Source organism: Pararge aegeria, chromosome 11 (assembly GCF_905163445.1).
Source record: "Pararge aegeria chromosome 11, ilParAegt1.1, whole genome shotgun sequence".
Taxonomy (NCBI): domain Eukaryota; kingdom Metazoa; phylum Arthropoda; class Insecta; order Lepidoptera; family Nymphalidae; genus Pararge; species Pararge aegeria.
Window position 1 is genome coordinate 18,853,945 of NC_053190.1, and position 18,018 is coordinate 18,871,962.

General features: G+C 38.8%; 1 protein-coding gene across 1 annotated transcript in view; it reads right to left on the reverse strand.

Moving 5' to 3' along the window:
* Nucleotides 1-219: 219 nt before the first annotated feature.
* LOC120627315 overlaps nt 220-18,018 on the reverse strand; it is a 79,781-nt gene continuing 61,982 nt past the window's right edge. Inside the window, exons 7-8 of the mRNA XM_039895280.1 lie at nt 6,552-6,663; nt 220-5,775 (exon numbers count right to left, since the gene is read on the reverse strand). Of these exons, the coding sequence (XP_039751214.1) occupies nt 6,580-6,663 (84 nt within the window). The 3' untranslated portion in view covers nt 220-5,775; nt 6,552-6,579. The remainder of the gene's footprint in view (nt 5,776-6,551; nt 6,664-18,018) is intronic.

Below are 18,018 nucleotides of genomic sequence, written 5' to 3' on the forward strand. Positions count from 1 at the left end.
TAACCTTTAGTTAGCCAGGGTGGCATGTCTTACCCATTTTGTCACTTGATAGAGGGATGCTGTGGAAGTTTTGCATAACTTGACATTGCGGGCAAAGCGGCGATTCCTTGAAGTCCGTAGTCTCCGACCACAACTGTCCGTATAAGACCAACACTACAATTATTTATCCGTGCGGAGGTGAACTCATTTTCCGCAGGAAGGGGAAATAAAACAACAATATAAGATGTGCCATTGCTCACTCTTTATTACGCTTGTTAATTCAGTATATAAAACATAATATAAATCATCTTGTAAATACCGCTGACGTTGGTCGCAGCGTGTCGCTGCGAGCCTGTTTGCTGTCACGTCAGCCAATAACCTTATACCACTGCCGCTGAATGCGAGACTGAGAGGAGCCCTAAGAACAAGCTGTCAAGTAAACAAAGGTGACATCCGTTGGCATTCATCTGCACAAATCTATAACGATTGTCTCAATTTATCTGACCAAAACACCATATTTGAAATTGATGCAGCGTTTTTTATTATCAACACTACGATTTTTTTTCATTTGAGAATGACGCTTTATGGCCGCCATATTGAATATCTTTCAAAACACGATTGTTATAGGGTCACTGGAGAGGATGTAAGGATTCTAAAGATACCACAACACACATTAAACTTAATTTTTGGATAGTCGCTTAAAAATAGAGACAAGGTACTATAATTTCAGCCAGTACCAGATGCGATAACCACAGAGTGGATAAATGAAGACTAATAAAAAAAAATCCTGATTTATGCGGATTGATGTCCTACTGGTGTCATGTTTAACTTGATTATTTGCTCTAAGGTCTCTGGATCTACATCAACTCGTATTTTGTTTTAAGGTTTACATAATCTAAGCAAACTCCTTGCTAGATACTATGTAATGTACTCGAAACTAAATTGACATATCTGAAAAGTGGGAATCTTTTGGGATATAGTGTGAAAAGGACAGTTGCTACTTCTTTTAGACCTGTCAATAATTTAGTTTAGTTTATAGATTTGTGTAGGTACTACAGAACTGTGTGAAAAGCTTGACACTTCTTTAAGAGATTTTAGCAATTTATAATTTAGTTTGTTTAGGTCCAACGAAAGCAGCGTCAATATTTTTTTATTGTACTTCTCGAATAATGTTTCAATAATTAGTTTTGAAACAGAAATAGACCTTAGTTTAGACCTTTATTTACAAAATTCGAGTCGATAGTAACCCACTGTACCTACTATATTATTTCTGCATTATGTATGATTTTTTTTAATAAAGTAGACAAAAGTGTAAAAATTTTTTTGCATTTTTTTTTATATCGTACGTTTTTGACAAAGGCGTGCGGATTTTTTTTGGAGGTAATTTCGCATTCAAATGCAGCAAAGATGCAAGAATTATTTTCAAGTACATATGGTAAAAAAAAATGAGTACAGAAATCAAAATTTGACAGCAAAAGGTTAAAACTAGAAGAGCTACTGTGAGTTTTGCAAACGTTTATGGCAAAAACATGCCCAACACCAAACTGACACGACGCGATGTCGGCACGCTACGTGTTGCGGTAGTAATTATTAGTGCAGTTCAGACTTGTGTCAACGGGGTGTTGTTTGTTGCCACTCCGACGGCACCCGTCTTATGCTAAACGTGCGCGTGTAGTATGTGGTTGGGTATGTATTTCTTTATATTTAAATTACTTCCGTAACTAGTGTGAATCGCTAAGCATCTTGCCACAAATATTCAGCATGAACGATTGCGAAACTTATCGGTAAACTCTTTGATCCTGTAGGACATTGAATTCGTATGAAAATACATTTTGTGACTTCAAATTTGACACTTCTAAACAACAAGTATAATTATGTCACAAATTGCAAATAATTATTTTGATTTCAATGTTAATAGAGAATCTGGCTACAGTTATCGTCACGAAACTTGAAGCGCAAAAGTCAATTTTTTGATATAATCAGCAATGTTGTTTGAGTTCTTCAGTTCAGCCGAAAGCAGCGTTGGATAAAACCGTAACAATCCAATAATTCATTTGTTTTCCAGATTGTACATATACAATGAAAATGCAAAATTTATCTAAGCGCCGCTGTCAAGAAACACCGAGCAGATTCTAAACACTACGCACAAATGTTGGGAGGGACTCCACATAGGGAGTGAATATTACGTAGTGTGTTTCAAGCGATTTGTAAGTAGTTAGCTATTAAGTCGCAAATGTACCTACGCAGATTTATCTGGTTATTGCGGATGTGTAAGGTGAAGAAACTCAGTTTTTAACACCTCAGTTCAACTTTCGCGACGTAGACTGTAGCGCTAGTTGTATGGCTCGCAGGGATGGCTCACAGGTCGGAAACAACATGGCCGTGTCAGTAAATAAACTTCAGCGGAAATAAAAATAACACAAAAGAAATGTTAACAAAAGAGCAGGCGCCGAGCGCCTCCGCCATACAATTTGTTATACCTACTACATCTAGACTGCACTTAGGTGTAGCTCCGACTATCGCGGAGCTCAGTCAACGCTGCATGAAACGGCGGTAGTTACACATATTATCAATTCTCTCTGAACTTGTCAGCTATAGCTGTAAAATCGACTCTTGGTAAGCGAACGAAAAAACAGAAGTCGCCCTTTATGAGAAATTGTCATCCAACACGAATCAAACTATATGCGCACGCGCCATGAATTGAATCGCATAATCCATGATTGGTTCTACTATATGTCATGCAGTACGGGACCAGCCGTGATTGGCCGGCAGTTAATCTGTCAGCATTGTGACTAGCGAAGTGAATGCGGGGCACACTTCATAAGCAACTCCTACCGAGGCTGTTTTCGTTAATTTTTGAGCCATACCCTTTTCTATGCTTCTATGTTTTTTCGTTTGCTGCTCCTAGTCAGTGGCTGCAAGCCACCTCTAATTAGTTCCAGATGGTTTGCGAATCAGGTATTTCTAGGAGTCCTAGGACGGCCATTAATTTAGACTATCAATGTGACATCAAATCAATTAGCGACAGTGTTCATAAAATTGTATATTAAGCTTTAATCGGAATTGACAGATCTAAAGAGATGCTATTCTGTTCATAATGTTTCCTCTAGAAAAAGCGCTATGTTTCTCTGACAGTTCAGATATTTGTGTAGGTAATTACTGACGAATTACCACCATTACTTCGTGTAGATTTCTAGATTTCAAGAGAATGGTGCCCATTCAGCTGTTTATTTCTAAACAAAACATAGTTAAATAACTACAATCGGTCCTCAGTTGAAATAATGGTATATTATTTAGAGCTGCCAACATAAGTTAGGTATATCTTAATATACCTATGTTAAATCGAACTAGTAACATTAGAAAATCGAAAGTCACGAATTGAACTGATGCCAAAGTTTTAAGTTAATCCTTTCAATAACTGCATTTACTTAGTCAAGAATTAGGCGTGTTTGCTTATTTTTATGAAGGAACTATTGAATGTGTTTTCACTGCTAGCACTATGTAAAATAGGATTCTCAAATACTATGCTTCCACCGACTGATGCCGACATAGGACTCCATTACTCCTAGCACCGAATGCGATGGTTGCAACCTTCCCGATTGGCTAAAACCTCTCCATTATGTTCTGCTTCGTATTAAGAAGGACTATCTATTTGTCGTTTGACAGGTGAACATAGTCATGTTCACCAAACCAAGTCAATGTCATGTTGACCAAAGCACGGCGCAAGGACCGTGGAGGGTGAAAATCCTTACAAAAGACTGCCCTGCAGTCTTCAGTTAAAATGAGGATAATTAATTCCCCTGGCATAGATATATAACACATAATCATTCTATGTGCTAATAGTTATAGGCCATAAAAAACCCCTTGGTCGGTATACCTATTACTCGTACTTGTTACTTGCCAGAGCAGTTGGACTTGGAGCATTCTTTCTTTCACTCTCTTTCATGCGACCCTGTACCCCCACGGTTAGACTTCTACCAACGTAGGAGAAGCTGGTCTGCGGTGCCTGTCAATGCTTGTCCACGAAGGGTGTCTTAATTTGAACTAATCCTATATCCCTATATATATCCCCCAATAAATCTGCGAACCTGTTCCCTGGGGGAGAGATAAGGTAAACCTGTTACGAAATCCTAATTCATAAATCAAACATCGCGTCGCTCTAGGGTTTAATTACGTTCTACTAGTAACCATCGCAAAATGGGTTCAAGGGTCAGTTTGATGTACCCGCAGTTTATATGGCAGACTGGCTCTAAAGGATAGTCGGAAGTACACCTTCGAACCCTACGTAACTTAACACTATGTACATACAATCTTTATCCAAGCGATTTTTAAAAAAGTCTTAGTACTTTTATCGTATTAATTTGAAAATTTGTTAAATGTCTTTATCGTTAAATTCACTTGTATCCACTCGCACCACATTTTTTATATTATTTTTTTTTTCATTTTCGTTTATAACACAACAAGAGTAACAGAATTAGCCCTGCTAAATAAACTACTAACATAAGTTACAACTAGGTACAACCAATATATTGTACGAACTACGAGCGCGCCATTACAACTCTGTCACCTGCCAGCTGTCACAGTGACAGGGGAGGGGTGTCGTTGCGTTCGCGCGCTTATTTCTAACTGGCTTTGCGGCTTTGGGTTCTAGGCCTTTGGAGCCTATTTCCCAACGCAACGACGTCCTCCGCTTCCAAATATTATAAAACATCTTACAAATCCCACAAAATCCATCCATATTGCACAAAAGGCAGCGCATCGTGTTCATATCAATTGACATTTTAAAAATGATAAAAATATTTTGATAATCTATTATGGAATCACGCGCGACTCGATCGATAGAGTTGGGGAGGTACGAGTTGACATTACCCTTAGAATGACATTTGCACACACGCAATGGGACAGTCGTTTAAAAGTATGAAATACTAATGTTAGAGTGACCTTGGTGTAAGTTAGCCCACAAGTTTTAACAGCGCTCCTAGCGGAACTTTAGCTAAATAAACATAATTTTTAATCAATTCACGTGTTTCGATACTTGACAGTGCAAGTGTGCAAATTCGATAATGAAGGTTCAGTTCTCGATCCCACACTAGCATCGAGCCGCTCAGTCGCAATTCGAGATCAAAGCCGAGGCGATTCTACCGATACGTCACCTCCTATAATCCGATTCACGCGATGCGGGTTTCGCCTGACGCGAGCTATACGGGGAGCGCGCTTACGGGCGTACGGTTACAAGTTACAACTAATACGACATACATGTTTTATTATTAGGACAACTATATTATATGTAAGTCTATTCTATGACACTTTTTTCTTTGAAAAGTATCTTTTTTTTCTGTCAAAATCGTGTAAAGGAAACCTCGGAGAAGAAACCCGCATCTCGTGAAATTCTTCTCCAAAATTCGGCACGTCGACATCGCGTCGAGTGCTCCGTGAATACAACACCGCGTCACATCGACTAATTAAAACAATTTGTTTAGTGTCTACCGACGCATCGCACCGTGAGTACGATCCACCTCCCGTCCGGTCGGACGCGGGAGAGAGGTCCCGTCGCGTCCGACTACAAATACAAACATCCGAAACCGATTACAAGTGGCAATAATTTAAACACAGTATTCAAAACGAGTAAATATTTCCAAAAACTACATTCGGTCGGCGAATGCGGCGAGCGCGGCGAACGCGCTCGATATAATAGTATTAGTAAGTTTGTACTTTGATCATTATTTGAGTGCAATTAAAGGAACTCGACCACTCGGACGGGCGCGCCGAGTCGCTTTAACCTGATATGGGCCGCCTCTGCAACAAACGCGCGCGTTAGCGGACCTGAGCCCTGCGCTGTCGTGGCACGAGCGTCGGTGGAACTAATAATGTAAAGCTTTAGTTTAGTTCCTCGGACACTCGTATTAAAGCGCTGAAACTACACTACTACTGGACAGCAGCCTGTTAGCCTGTAGAGTCGAATAACAATTACAGGCACATGGGCTTAACACCTACATCTCAAGTTGACGGACACAGGGCGGCTATTTGCAACGTGTTTTTTTGCATGCCCTGCGAACTGTTGTTCTGTTTATAGGTGTTGGGCACCGGGCACAGGGCACGGGTTTCCTCTCGAAACAATGGGGGTTCAGGCCGTAATCCAAGTGCCGCCAAGTGCGGATAGGTAGATTCCACATCCCTTTGAGAACGATGTTTTCCTTTGCCTTTTAATGCAAGTGGTATTTAAATTGGTTAAATTTAAAGCGCACATAACTCCGAAAAGTTAGAGGTGCGAAACGACAACGTTTCCCCTAAAGGTATGCCGAAGCCTCACCCACTAGGCTATTTCCGCTTTTCATCAATCTTTGTGTCAATTATTACTATAAACAATTCATACAATTCCAATCTGAAAAATGCCTCCCGAGTCTATCGTACCCAGGCTTCCTTCGCAACAGAGTAACGCAAACTTTTAGCTCGTTGTCTACGAAGTTACGAAAGGAATACTTCGGAGTCGGGCAGCGTGCCTGTGCTGCTACTGTGCGATGCGGATATGGCGGGGCAGCGCTGTGCGGGCGCGGGGCGCGGGGCGCGGGTACCTGCGGGGCGCGGCGGGGCGGGGGGCCATCACCAGCAGAACACGGACAGCTCGCCGCCGTGCGCGCCGCCCACCGCGCGCCACGAGCGCACGCCGCCGCCGCCCACCTTCAGCTGCAACAGGCACATTCACACATTCAAAATTCATTTATTTCAAGTTTTAAAACGTCAAGTCAGTTTGTTTCTAGTGGCTCAACCAACGGTTCGGAAGGCTGATTCCACTGAGAAGAGCAGGCAAGAAACTCAGCAGTGAACTAACAAGTAAGTAATATACATATAAAAGTTCTCCTGCCTTGAAGATAACTCTCTGCCTCTAGTAGCATTGGTCATAGTGTTTGGGGAACATAAGGACGAACGACCGTACAAGAAATGATATATTTGATTCAAATTCTTAGAATATCTCCTAAATTAAAATTTCTCATCAAATCCATGAAATTAGTGTAGCCTACCCTAATTAGTATTATTGTGTTTGTGTAGTCAGATTTATGTATTAGCATGTAGTTATTCGTATAGGTACATATCATTATATTAATCCAATATTTGTTGACTCTTTCTTATTGTCATCATGCCTATTGGTGAGCTTCTGGCTGTGGTTAAAATATAATCAAAATTCAAATAAGACGTACAAACAATAACGACACGCCAAATGGATTACAAGTATGGCGAAAGACGTAAGATGTTATGCGCAGAGCATGGTTAGGTACTTCACGTCGCGAATATTAAACTGCCATTTGCAAACATTGTAGATTAGTATTAATGGCACCAAACGTAGTGATTATATTGTCTCATAAATGCCAGCAAAGTAATGGACTATTTGTTGATGTCGTATTATATTATTTTATGAAGTAGGTCGCATACCTATATAAATTGTATAAGAGTCTTTAGACTGTTAATACCTAATATCGAGGCACTGGCCTCTTGTGTCAAAGGAAAGAGAGATGTTACATCCTCCACGATGCTATCACATTTGATATGAATCGCGTAAGGCGGTTTCAAGCCACGCCACAGAAAGAAAAAAGCGTTTTAAAGTAGTGAGTCTTTTAAGTGGTGCTATATTTATACTTGAAGTAAACATATGATATTTTCAAGACCTTGAAGCAGTTATTATCGGATTCTGATTCCAAGCCCACTTATCACTATTTGGTGGCCTACCTTAGGTTTTTCTCCAATAGAACAAACTGTTGACGTTTAACGGAACTTATACCTAATTTATACTGTTAAAATTATTACATATTTATCTAAATTCGTGACATTTCTGTAATGTTATCTTAATTGTTTTTTAAATCTTAAAATGACTGTTCCGTAAGTATTTCCTATGATAGACTATTGTATAACTGAATAGTTTTTGCACCTAGTTGGGTTCTGCTCTTAGCTTATTGAATTTTGTGTCTAATCAGTTTGTTGTGTTAATTGTGTGCATTACCAACCTGAGAGCAGGTTATTTAAGGAGCCAGGTAGGTTATTCACGAGTAAGTACCTACTCTGATAAAGCATAGATCACAAAAACCGTATCGACCCGAGACCCTGATTCGAAGTTTTGACGTATATTTTCATGCAACATTGATAAATTTATCGTCACATGCGTGTTATGGATAATGAGAGCTCCGTTTCAGAAATATGGTAACAAAAGCACACACGTATACAAACCACTAAAGCCAAAAGAATATACAGACGCATTTTCATCGTAGGTAAACAACTAGTCATTGTCATTACCATATCTCTGTATACGATGACAATTAACAAGTTAAATAGTAAACTCGTACACACTTCAGCCGCCCACTCGGCCGCCAACATCACCAATCCGTTTATGGAGAGGATTGTCGTGAACGGCATTCATAAAATGTCTGTTAAACAATTCATAATGATATTCAACACCAAGCTTAATTTGCTATAATCTGCCAGACCGATCCTCGACTTGAATATTAAATTTTTGATCAGACCCAGCAATCAAATCCTAGACCTCGAACAGGTTTCCGCGCCCTTGAAGTGAAAAGCAGACTGTGGTATATACTGTCACAAAACACAGAATTTATCAGAAATGTTTACTCCGAACCGAAGGCGAGTGTAGATGTATAGTACTTATGCACTAGTTGCACAATCTACTATTATGCGTAAATCTTATTATTTGACGGTTAAGAGCCATTTATTTGCCCATTTATTGGCATAGGTACGTAGCGGATATAGTAAGGGTGTATGTGAAACTTCTTGACTTTTAGAGAAGAATACTTTTATCTGAACGAAATAATTTGTGTCAACAAAAAAATTTATATTTTTTAACTTTAAGGATCAAAAGGAGTCAATTATTTAATTTTACGAGTTCGACATAATGTTCTCAAAGACATGTGAATCCCCATCAATTCGCCCTGGGCCAGCGTGGCGGACTACGGCCTAAAACCCTTCTCATTGTGGTATGAATCGACATCGCAATGAGTTAAGCACCCTATTACTACCAATTCATAATTTTTTTTTATAACAATAATTGACGACCTCCAATCGGCACTGGGCCAGCGTGGCGGATCACAAAAGTCAAAGTCAAAGTCAAAAATATCTTTATTCAAGTAGGTGCCCACAGGTGGCACTTTTGATGCGTACATAATGACACGGTAGTGAGATGATGGCGATAACCACATTCTTAAACTTAAAACTAAAGCTACGAGGGTTCCAAACGCGTCCAGGTCTAAGAAGAAGCCCACAACAAACTTAGCCGGGTGGTTTTTTTTTTGTTATCACCATCTCACAATGTCATTTTAAATTATTAGAAGAGCAACCTGATTAGAGCAATAATTTACACCCAAGCTTTTTTATCGTTTACGTAGTCCTTTATACTATAACTAGCGGACCCCAGCGCCATCTGTCGTGCTGATTTGTTAATCTAAACCATCCAGGGTGCCACCCAAACGCATACCGAAAAATTCATTCAAATCGGTCCAGCCGTCTAGGAGGAGTTCAGTGACATACACACGCACACAAGAAATATATATATAAAGATAGGACTTTTCTATAAGCTTACGTTTAATACAAACTATGAACTTTTTAAGAGACATCTCCAAGATGTCAATTGGTAGTTTATTGACACACACAGCCTTAACCCTTCTCAATCTGGGGAGACCCGTGCCCTGAAGTGGGCCGGTAGTGGCCCGGTTGATATCATTAATTCAATAATCAATGGTTAGAATTTAGTAGTTGTGGAGCTTTATGTGACAAAGCTCGTCCGAGGCGGTACTACTGCCATGCTTATTTCTGTCACCAAACAGATTGCTGAGTTCCGGTCTGAAGAACGATGTAATTTGAGGTGCATGAGACTTAACATCTATTACGCCTCAGATTTATGTACAGGGCGGCTTTGTAGGTAGGACTTGTTCAATTCATTCAGTTAGCCCTTGCCTGCAATCTCTCTAAATGATAGCGGGCTAACCAGCTACGGAGTATGGTAGTCATACCCCTAATCGGTTTCTACCTTTCTACGCGACATCGCACCGGAACACTAAATAACTAAGCGGCACGTCTTTGTCGGTAGGGTGGTAACTAGCCACAGCCGAAGCCTCCCACCAGACCAAAACAGGAAAAACAGAAATTATATAATCGCATACCGAACCCGGGACCTCCTACTTAAATTCACAGCGCTCACCGTTGCGCTAGGACGGTCTGCAAATTGTTGCCCTGCCTATCATCATTACCGACCAACAACAGGTCTCCTAAGAATGAGAAGTCCACCACGCTGGCCCAGTGCCGATTCCACGTCAATTATTACTATAAATAAAAAAATGATGAAGTGGTAGTAATAGGTATGCTTACCTTGTTGTGGTGTCGATTGATAAATGGCCAATCAAGAATAATCTAGAATAGAAACAAGTCGGTACATTGTACTTGCGCCGCAATCGTAGATATTTTCCGCAAGCCAATTACCGGCAAAAACTCCTACCGGCAGAAACTATATCAATAATGCATTGAAAACTCTATGCCCATACGTGAGGCGTGTATATTAAGCCGGCTATACACGTGCCTACCCGCTGGTCGAGTGTTATGGACCACGACAGAGCACGATATCCTGATTTATTGCCCAAAAATTTAAAAAATTATTATTTTATGTAAGAAATTCTTATTGCAGACTTCTAATCTATTTAACTTGAAACAGAAGATTTTCAATTCCACACATGACTGTAGTAATGACTTCAAATATATTAAATGTAAGCTTATAAATGACATATTATAGTAATAACCGATACTAATACGTTATTGCTTTAATTTGTGAGATGGTGATCCCAAAAATAGCACTTGGCTAACCTTGTTTTAGACTTATTTTTAGAACAAGTCGCGTTTGGAACCCTCGTTGCTTTAGTTTTAGTTTACGGATATAGGAGGTATGTAAAGACGACGCAACGTCAAAAATGCCTTCTTGAATAGAGTTTTTTTTGAATTGGGACTATAATATGGCTTGTAGCCTTTGTAGGCACTCGAACTTTATGTTGAGGGAATCAATCCGAGCCGGAGCTGGATCTCGCACCACGACTATGATGCTTACTTGATCCTCTCCACGAGTATGTAACTCGCCTTATAGCCTGGAGTTGGGGCAAAAAAGCGTTTTGATTCCACGTCGGGCCTTGTACGGGGGGGAGGCGGCGCGGCTGGTCTGCGCGCGCAAGGAATGTCGCCATTGACGAGTGTTCAATGGCGCGCGACGCTCCATTGACTTGGTGCGGGCTAACGAGGGCTGAGCGTGGGACGTGATATTAGTATTCTGTTGGTTAAGGACGGGCAGCCGGTGGTGCCAACCCTATTTATTTCACATGAGGTTTGTAGAAGTGAAACTTCTTTAGGCGTGTTAGGTGAATAAAAATCATGGAACTCTCGTCGTCGTCACCGAACCCTTCCCATGAGCTATATGGATACTGTTTTTTTGAATTATTTTTGGCGTTAATAATCAACATAAACTAGTCAATTAACAAAAATTCAAAATTCAAAAAATTCAAAATTCATTTATTTCAAGTAGGCCTAATACAAGCACTTTTGAAACGTCAAGTCTGTCCGTGTGTAGTGACTCTACCACTGGTTCGGAAGGCAGATTCTACCGAGAAGAAGCCGGCAAGAAACTCAGCAGTTGCTCTTTTCCAACATCAAAATTTTACATTTTACATTTTAACATTCATTTTTCTATCTTGTGAGAGATGAAAGCGGAGCCGGATGCTTGATGATGGAAGCAACCTTGTCATTAAGAAACTCATCAATTGTATAATAACCTCGCTGTAATAAATGTGTTTTAACACATTCTTTAAACTTATGCATTGGTAGGTCCAAAATTACCTTAGGAATCATATTATAAAAGCGTATACTCAATCCCACAAATGACTTCTGCACCTTTCGCAGACGATATGCAGATGTCACTAATTTATGACCATTTCTTGTAAGTCGACTGTTTATATCCACTTTTTGTTTATAAAGACTAATATGTTGTCTTACAAATACTATATTGTTATAAATATATTGTGAGGCTACCGTAAGTATACCAATTTCTTAAAATTTTTCACGGAGGGATTCACATGATTTAAGTTTATATATTGACCGTACAGCTCTTTTCTGCAATATGAATATAGTTTCAATATCAGCAGCTTTGCCCCATAATAAGATCCCGTAAGACATGACACTATGAAAGTACGCGAAGTAAACAAGTCTTGCTGTTTCTACGTCAGTAATCTGTCTAATTTTCCTGACGGCGTAGGCAGCCGAGCTTAGTTTACCTGCTAGTGTATCTATATGGGTACCCCACTGAAGCTTACAATCCAAGGTCATGCCCAGAAAAACTGTGGAATCTTCCATTTTTAGTGATTCTAAAAACAAGTTACATATTTTTCACTTCTATCGCCAGTTCCCCAAGACTGCCCCGAAGGTTATTTTAAACTATTTTTTCTAAGAGATAACTCTTGACTGCATTGTGTAAAATGAATCAAATTAATTATTTAAGCCAACAACTAAATGTTCCGCAGCAGGGCTAGCACAGGCGGAGACAAAAATTATATTCCCCGATTATATCCCCTGGCAAGAGATGTATTTAACGTGGGAACATGGAATAGGAGAAGTTTACCCCCGTTTATAATTGCACATATATTATTTGAATTTTATTTCCACTTTAGCGCCAATGCTCCGAGAGTTGATAAAGCTGTGGGAGAAGATAAATGTCCTTTCCCCGGGGGAGTCGTCTCCTGCGCATGCTAGCCATGCAGGTATAAACATGTCAATATTTTTCTACTTTCTTTTTTTAGCTTACTATTCATTACTTTGGTTTTTCTACTGTTTAAATCTTTTATAAGTGAGTTTGAATTGTTTTCAGCATTATTTATAAAAATGTTTTAAACAGACTTTTAAAGTCACTACACATATCTTAATCAAAATGAGTACCTTAGGTAATCAGTACCTTAATCAGTTACTTAGGTACATAAAAAATATACCAAATCGGTAGACTTACCCGAAAGTAACGTAGACTTCACTTCGTATCAATTTCACAAAACTTTATAGATGTGGCAATTTCGTTATGGCTCCCTTTTTGTAGGGATTGTTCTTGGAAATTATTAATGTATTGAAACTTTGAAGGATGAAACTATTTACAAATATGTGTAATTGCGAAAAATAAATGAAAAATCTGGTAATTACCTTACCCAAGTAGCTATAATTTATTAGTTTTTAAACCGAAGATGGAGATAATCTATACTTATAATAAAACTGTAACTGGAAGATTTCTGTACATTTAATATATTTTAAAAATTTTGACCGGGGGATGCTTTATAATACTGAGTCCAAAACAGATTTTTATTTAATTTTTGTCTGTCTGTCTGTCTGTCCGGGCATCAAGTGAAAACTACTGAACGGATTGAAATAATATTTTGTACAGTGGTAGCTGATATCCCGGGTCAACATATAGGATACTTTTTATCCCGATAAACGATAAGTTTCCTCCAGGAAATGGGATTTTTTTTTTATAAATATATCTCCATTAAATTTGCACCGATTTTATTAATCCTTTTTTTATTTGACATTGTATACTAAAATTCAAAAATTCTAAATTCAAAATTCATTTATTTCAAGTAGGCCTAATATAAGCACTTTTGAAACGTCAAGTCTGTCTGTTTGTAGTGATACCAAGTATGTATTGTCTAATTTAATGAAGATCTGATGAATATTGTCGGAGATCAAGTCGCAAGGCATAAGGGACAACGATCGAATGAAAAAAACCTACTAATATTTTATAAATGCGAAAGTTTGTGAGGATAGATGCATGGATGGTTGGATGTATGTATGGATATTTGTTATGCTTTAACGCCACAACGAATGAACCGATTTGGCTGAAATCTGGCAGAGATACCTACAATATAGTCTGGAATAGCTCGTAGGCTTCTTTTTATCCCGGAAAAGCAAACAGCTTCTACAGGATAGCATCACAATTTTTTCCGCATTTGTCTTTCAAAATCGGTGCAACGGAGTTTAAGATTGACGTGGTTTTTTGTATAGGCACAATACCTAAATATTATAATTTAAAGCTTTTAAAATTTGTTTGGTTGAACGCGCTAATCTCAGAAAATGCTGTTCCGTTTTTTTTTTTCAATTTGTAGTAACAATTGTGGCTATATAACATCACGCTACTATCATTAATGAGAAATGTTGCAAAAACTGCAAAAAATATCCTTTTTAAGAGGTTCTGATCCGTGAGATTTGTGAACGTTAAACGTTACGCCAAACGACGGAAGTATGTAGTAAGTATATCGGAATTGTCGGAATTGTTGTTTCTTTAAAGTTCTATAAAACAGTCCGCGACAACATATTTTTTGAAGACGGATCATTCGCGGACGAAGTCGCGCGGGTCCGCTTGAAATAATAATAAGTTATCATTATTGTTAAGTTATAATCTTAATATACAATAATTAACAATTCATACTATATTTAATTGTTAATATTGATTTTGTTGTAATACCGCGTTGATGTATCTTATGAATAAATAATTATGCATTTAAGTCGGTCTCGGAGGTTGGATAGGTGTGGCAGTACTTTATAATTTAAAGTTTTGTTTTTTTTTATTTCTCTACAAGTTAGCCCTTGCTTGGAATCTCACACGGTGGTAAGTGATAATAAGATGGAAGCCTAAAATGGTAACGGACTTAGTTAGGGGGATTACAGTTAGACAATCTAACAGTTATAAAACATAATCCGTTTAACGCGGCATCGTACCGAAACGTAAAATTTCTTGGGTAGAGTGGTAACTAGCCTCGACCCAATCCTCTCACCAGACAAAACTTATAATATCTACTGGACAGAATTTTAATGAAACAAAGGGATTTTTTGGCTTCCAGTCAGTTTTGAGTCCCTTACCCTTTATACCTCTATATATGGGTCAATATGGAAAACATATGTTTTATTGTTAAAACATATGTTTTGCTCAAGTGTGCTTAAGTAAAGAAACATAGCTCTATTAGTCATTTGTAGCTTCGAATGATCACTTATATAAAGGAAGAGAACTTTCTAGATCGATCGGAATCTTCGAAAATATCACCTGCAAATTGATAGCGGAAGCTTCAACCTGCTTAGTTATCATCATCAACAGCGTACCAACCGATGGACTTCCACTAATGAACTATTGTTTTGTAGGGAGTTCCAAATACCGCGGTCTTCATCACGACACGTGGGAAAAACACTTCGCAGGGCATTCAAAGAAAACATCTTGCAAAGTGCCGCCCAGGGTCCATCAATCGAAAGCGTAGGTGTTAAACCTTATGCGCCTGTTATAACACCGGCAACTACTCTTCAGACTATAACACAGAATTGCAATTCTGCTTAACAGCAGAATAATGGTAGTAGGTACTTCCCCAGGCGAGCTCTGTCTCATAATGGTCTACTAATACTATTTGCATCCTTTTATAGAAAAACAAATGCAAAGGAAGTCGAGGGCAACAGCTAGCCAGTAAATATTGAAACCGTCATTTACCCTTTATTCCCGTTCTATATAGTCTTTGTAGCCCTGCGTGCCGCGGGCGGACGGGCTCAGGGCTGGCAGCAATCTCGGGAAGGCTTTTTCTTAACGCATGTTCAATCATCATTATCACGAGTGTACAAGCGTCCACAGCTGAACATAGGACTTTCTTTTACAACAGATCTGACCCATCGACCATCTTTCAGACTTGATAATCCTATCGGATACGAAGGTTCTGTTATGGATTACCATGTTGCTAATTTTGCCCTGTGTATGACTTTCAACATAACTCGGTTCATAGCACTTGCAATTTGTCGACGAAGCCGACACTGTCGCACTCAAACTTTGCTAGTGTACCATCTAAATTACCAATCTTATAGTTTTTGCATAATTGTGATTTTACATAAATTGATATGAGCATGACACTCTAATTTATAAAGGCTTTTTGAATCAGAGCAAGACAGGTGGGCAGCTCGGGTGGGAGGTAGTGGCGGTGGACTGTGGAAGTAAGTGTGTGATCGTTATCAGGTGTTAGTGAGAAGCGCCGGAGGATAAGATTTGGCTAAACCCCCTTAGTTTCAGATAGAATAATTGATCTTATTTCACTCGTTTTAAATTTGTTAATTTTGTATGTATCTACTACAATCTTTTATTCTACAAACGTTCTGCCTTAGAGCACAAATTGTAGAACTGTCAACAAATTTAACTTTCTAACGTGCCAATACTCGAAACAGCTTCAGGATTGTGAGAGTATCGATCTCGTGCTAAGGGATAAGGGTAAGGCTTTTCCGCTTTCTGCGGCAGTCACGATCGACTACCTTGATTTTTAGGTTCTTCGCGTGTTTTCGGTACGAATAAATGTTCTGTAAATGTCAGCCCTAGGTGCGGGCGTGGGAACGTCGTGCATGCGAGCTCATTATGCGCTGCCATGCACCTCACGCGTCCCCCGCACACCTCCGTGCTCCCCCGCGCACCTCCGTGCTCCTCGTGTGCTGTACCTACGCGTTGTGTGCGCGTACCTCCGATAGGACCACAACAACATTAAGCAAAACATACGTTTAAAAAAATGTATTTCGTGCGGCACTCCCCGATGCGTATCGCGAAGCACGATATGTTCTGCGATACGCTTATTTGAATGAAGGGCGTCAATCAAAAATCTACAAGAGTCAATGCAGATTGCCCAAGTTTGTAGGACATTTTAGTATGATACGAATTTTTGCATACTATACAAGTAATTAGTTTTGTGACTCCTAAAGCCATAATAATGATAGATATATATATATCACATTACAGCAAATAAACACATTCCATTCTATTTTTATCGTATTCAAAAGTACTTAGGTTTATTAGGCCTACTTGAAAATAAATATTGAATTGTAAGAATATGTTTGGCAAAAGACGTGTCGGAAGAGTGTAATAATAATAATAATAATAATAATAATAATAATAATGGTTGTTGGATCAAGGGTAGGATACAGAAGGCAGTAGTCCTTGAAACGGCGCGTATTGTGAGGAGGTTCCTCACTCTGGAGCCCTGACCACCGGTTGCTTGGGTATTCAAAAGCCCCGCAAGCGGAAGGTGGAAGTTTTTTTTTTTTTTTTTTTTATAAATTTTTAATAGTGTTTTTTATTTTATTTTTAAGCATTGTTAATAATTTAAAAAAAAAAAAAAAAGGAAAAAAAAAGAAAAAAAGAAAAATAATAAATGATAGCTTATAAATGGAGAATCACTAAAAATGGAAGATTCCACAGTTTTTCTGGGCATGACCTTAGATTGTAAGCTTCAGTGGGGTACCCATATAGATACACTAGCAGGTAAACTAAGCTCGGCTGCCTACGCCGTCAGGAAAATTAGACAGATTACTGACGTAGAAACAGCAAGACTTGTTTACTTTGCGTACTTTCATAGTGTGATGTCTTACGGGATCTTATTATGGGGCAAATCTGCTGATATAAAAACTATATTCATATTGCAGAAAAGAGCTGTACGGTCTATATATAAACTTAAATCACGTGAATCCCTCCGTGAAAAATTTAAAGAAATAAGTATCCTTACGGTAGCCTCACAATATATTTATAACAATATAGTATTTGTCTTTATAAACAAAAAGTGGATATATATAAGTGGACAGTCGACTTACAAGAAATGGACATAAATTAGTGACATCTGCATATCGTCTGCGAAAGGTGCAGAAGTCATTTTTGTGGGACTGAGTATACGCTTTTATAATATGATTCCTAAGGTAATTTTGGACCTACCAATGCATAAGTTTAAAGAATGTGTTAAAACACATTTATTACAGCGAGGTTATTATACAATTGATGAATTTCTTAATGACAAGGTTGCTTGGAAGCATCCGGCTCCGCTTTCATCTCTCACAAGATAGAAAAATGAATTTTGAAATGTAAAATGTAAATTGTTAATGTTGGAAAAGAGCAACTGCTGAGTTTCTTGCCGGCTTCTTCTCGGTAGAATCTGCCTTCTGAACCGGTGGTAGAGTCACTACACACAGACA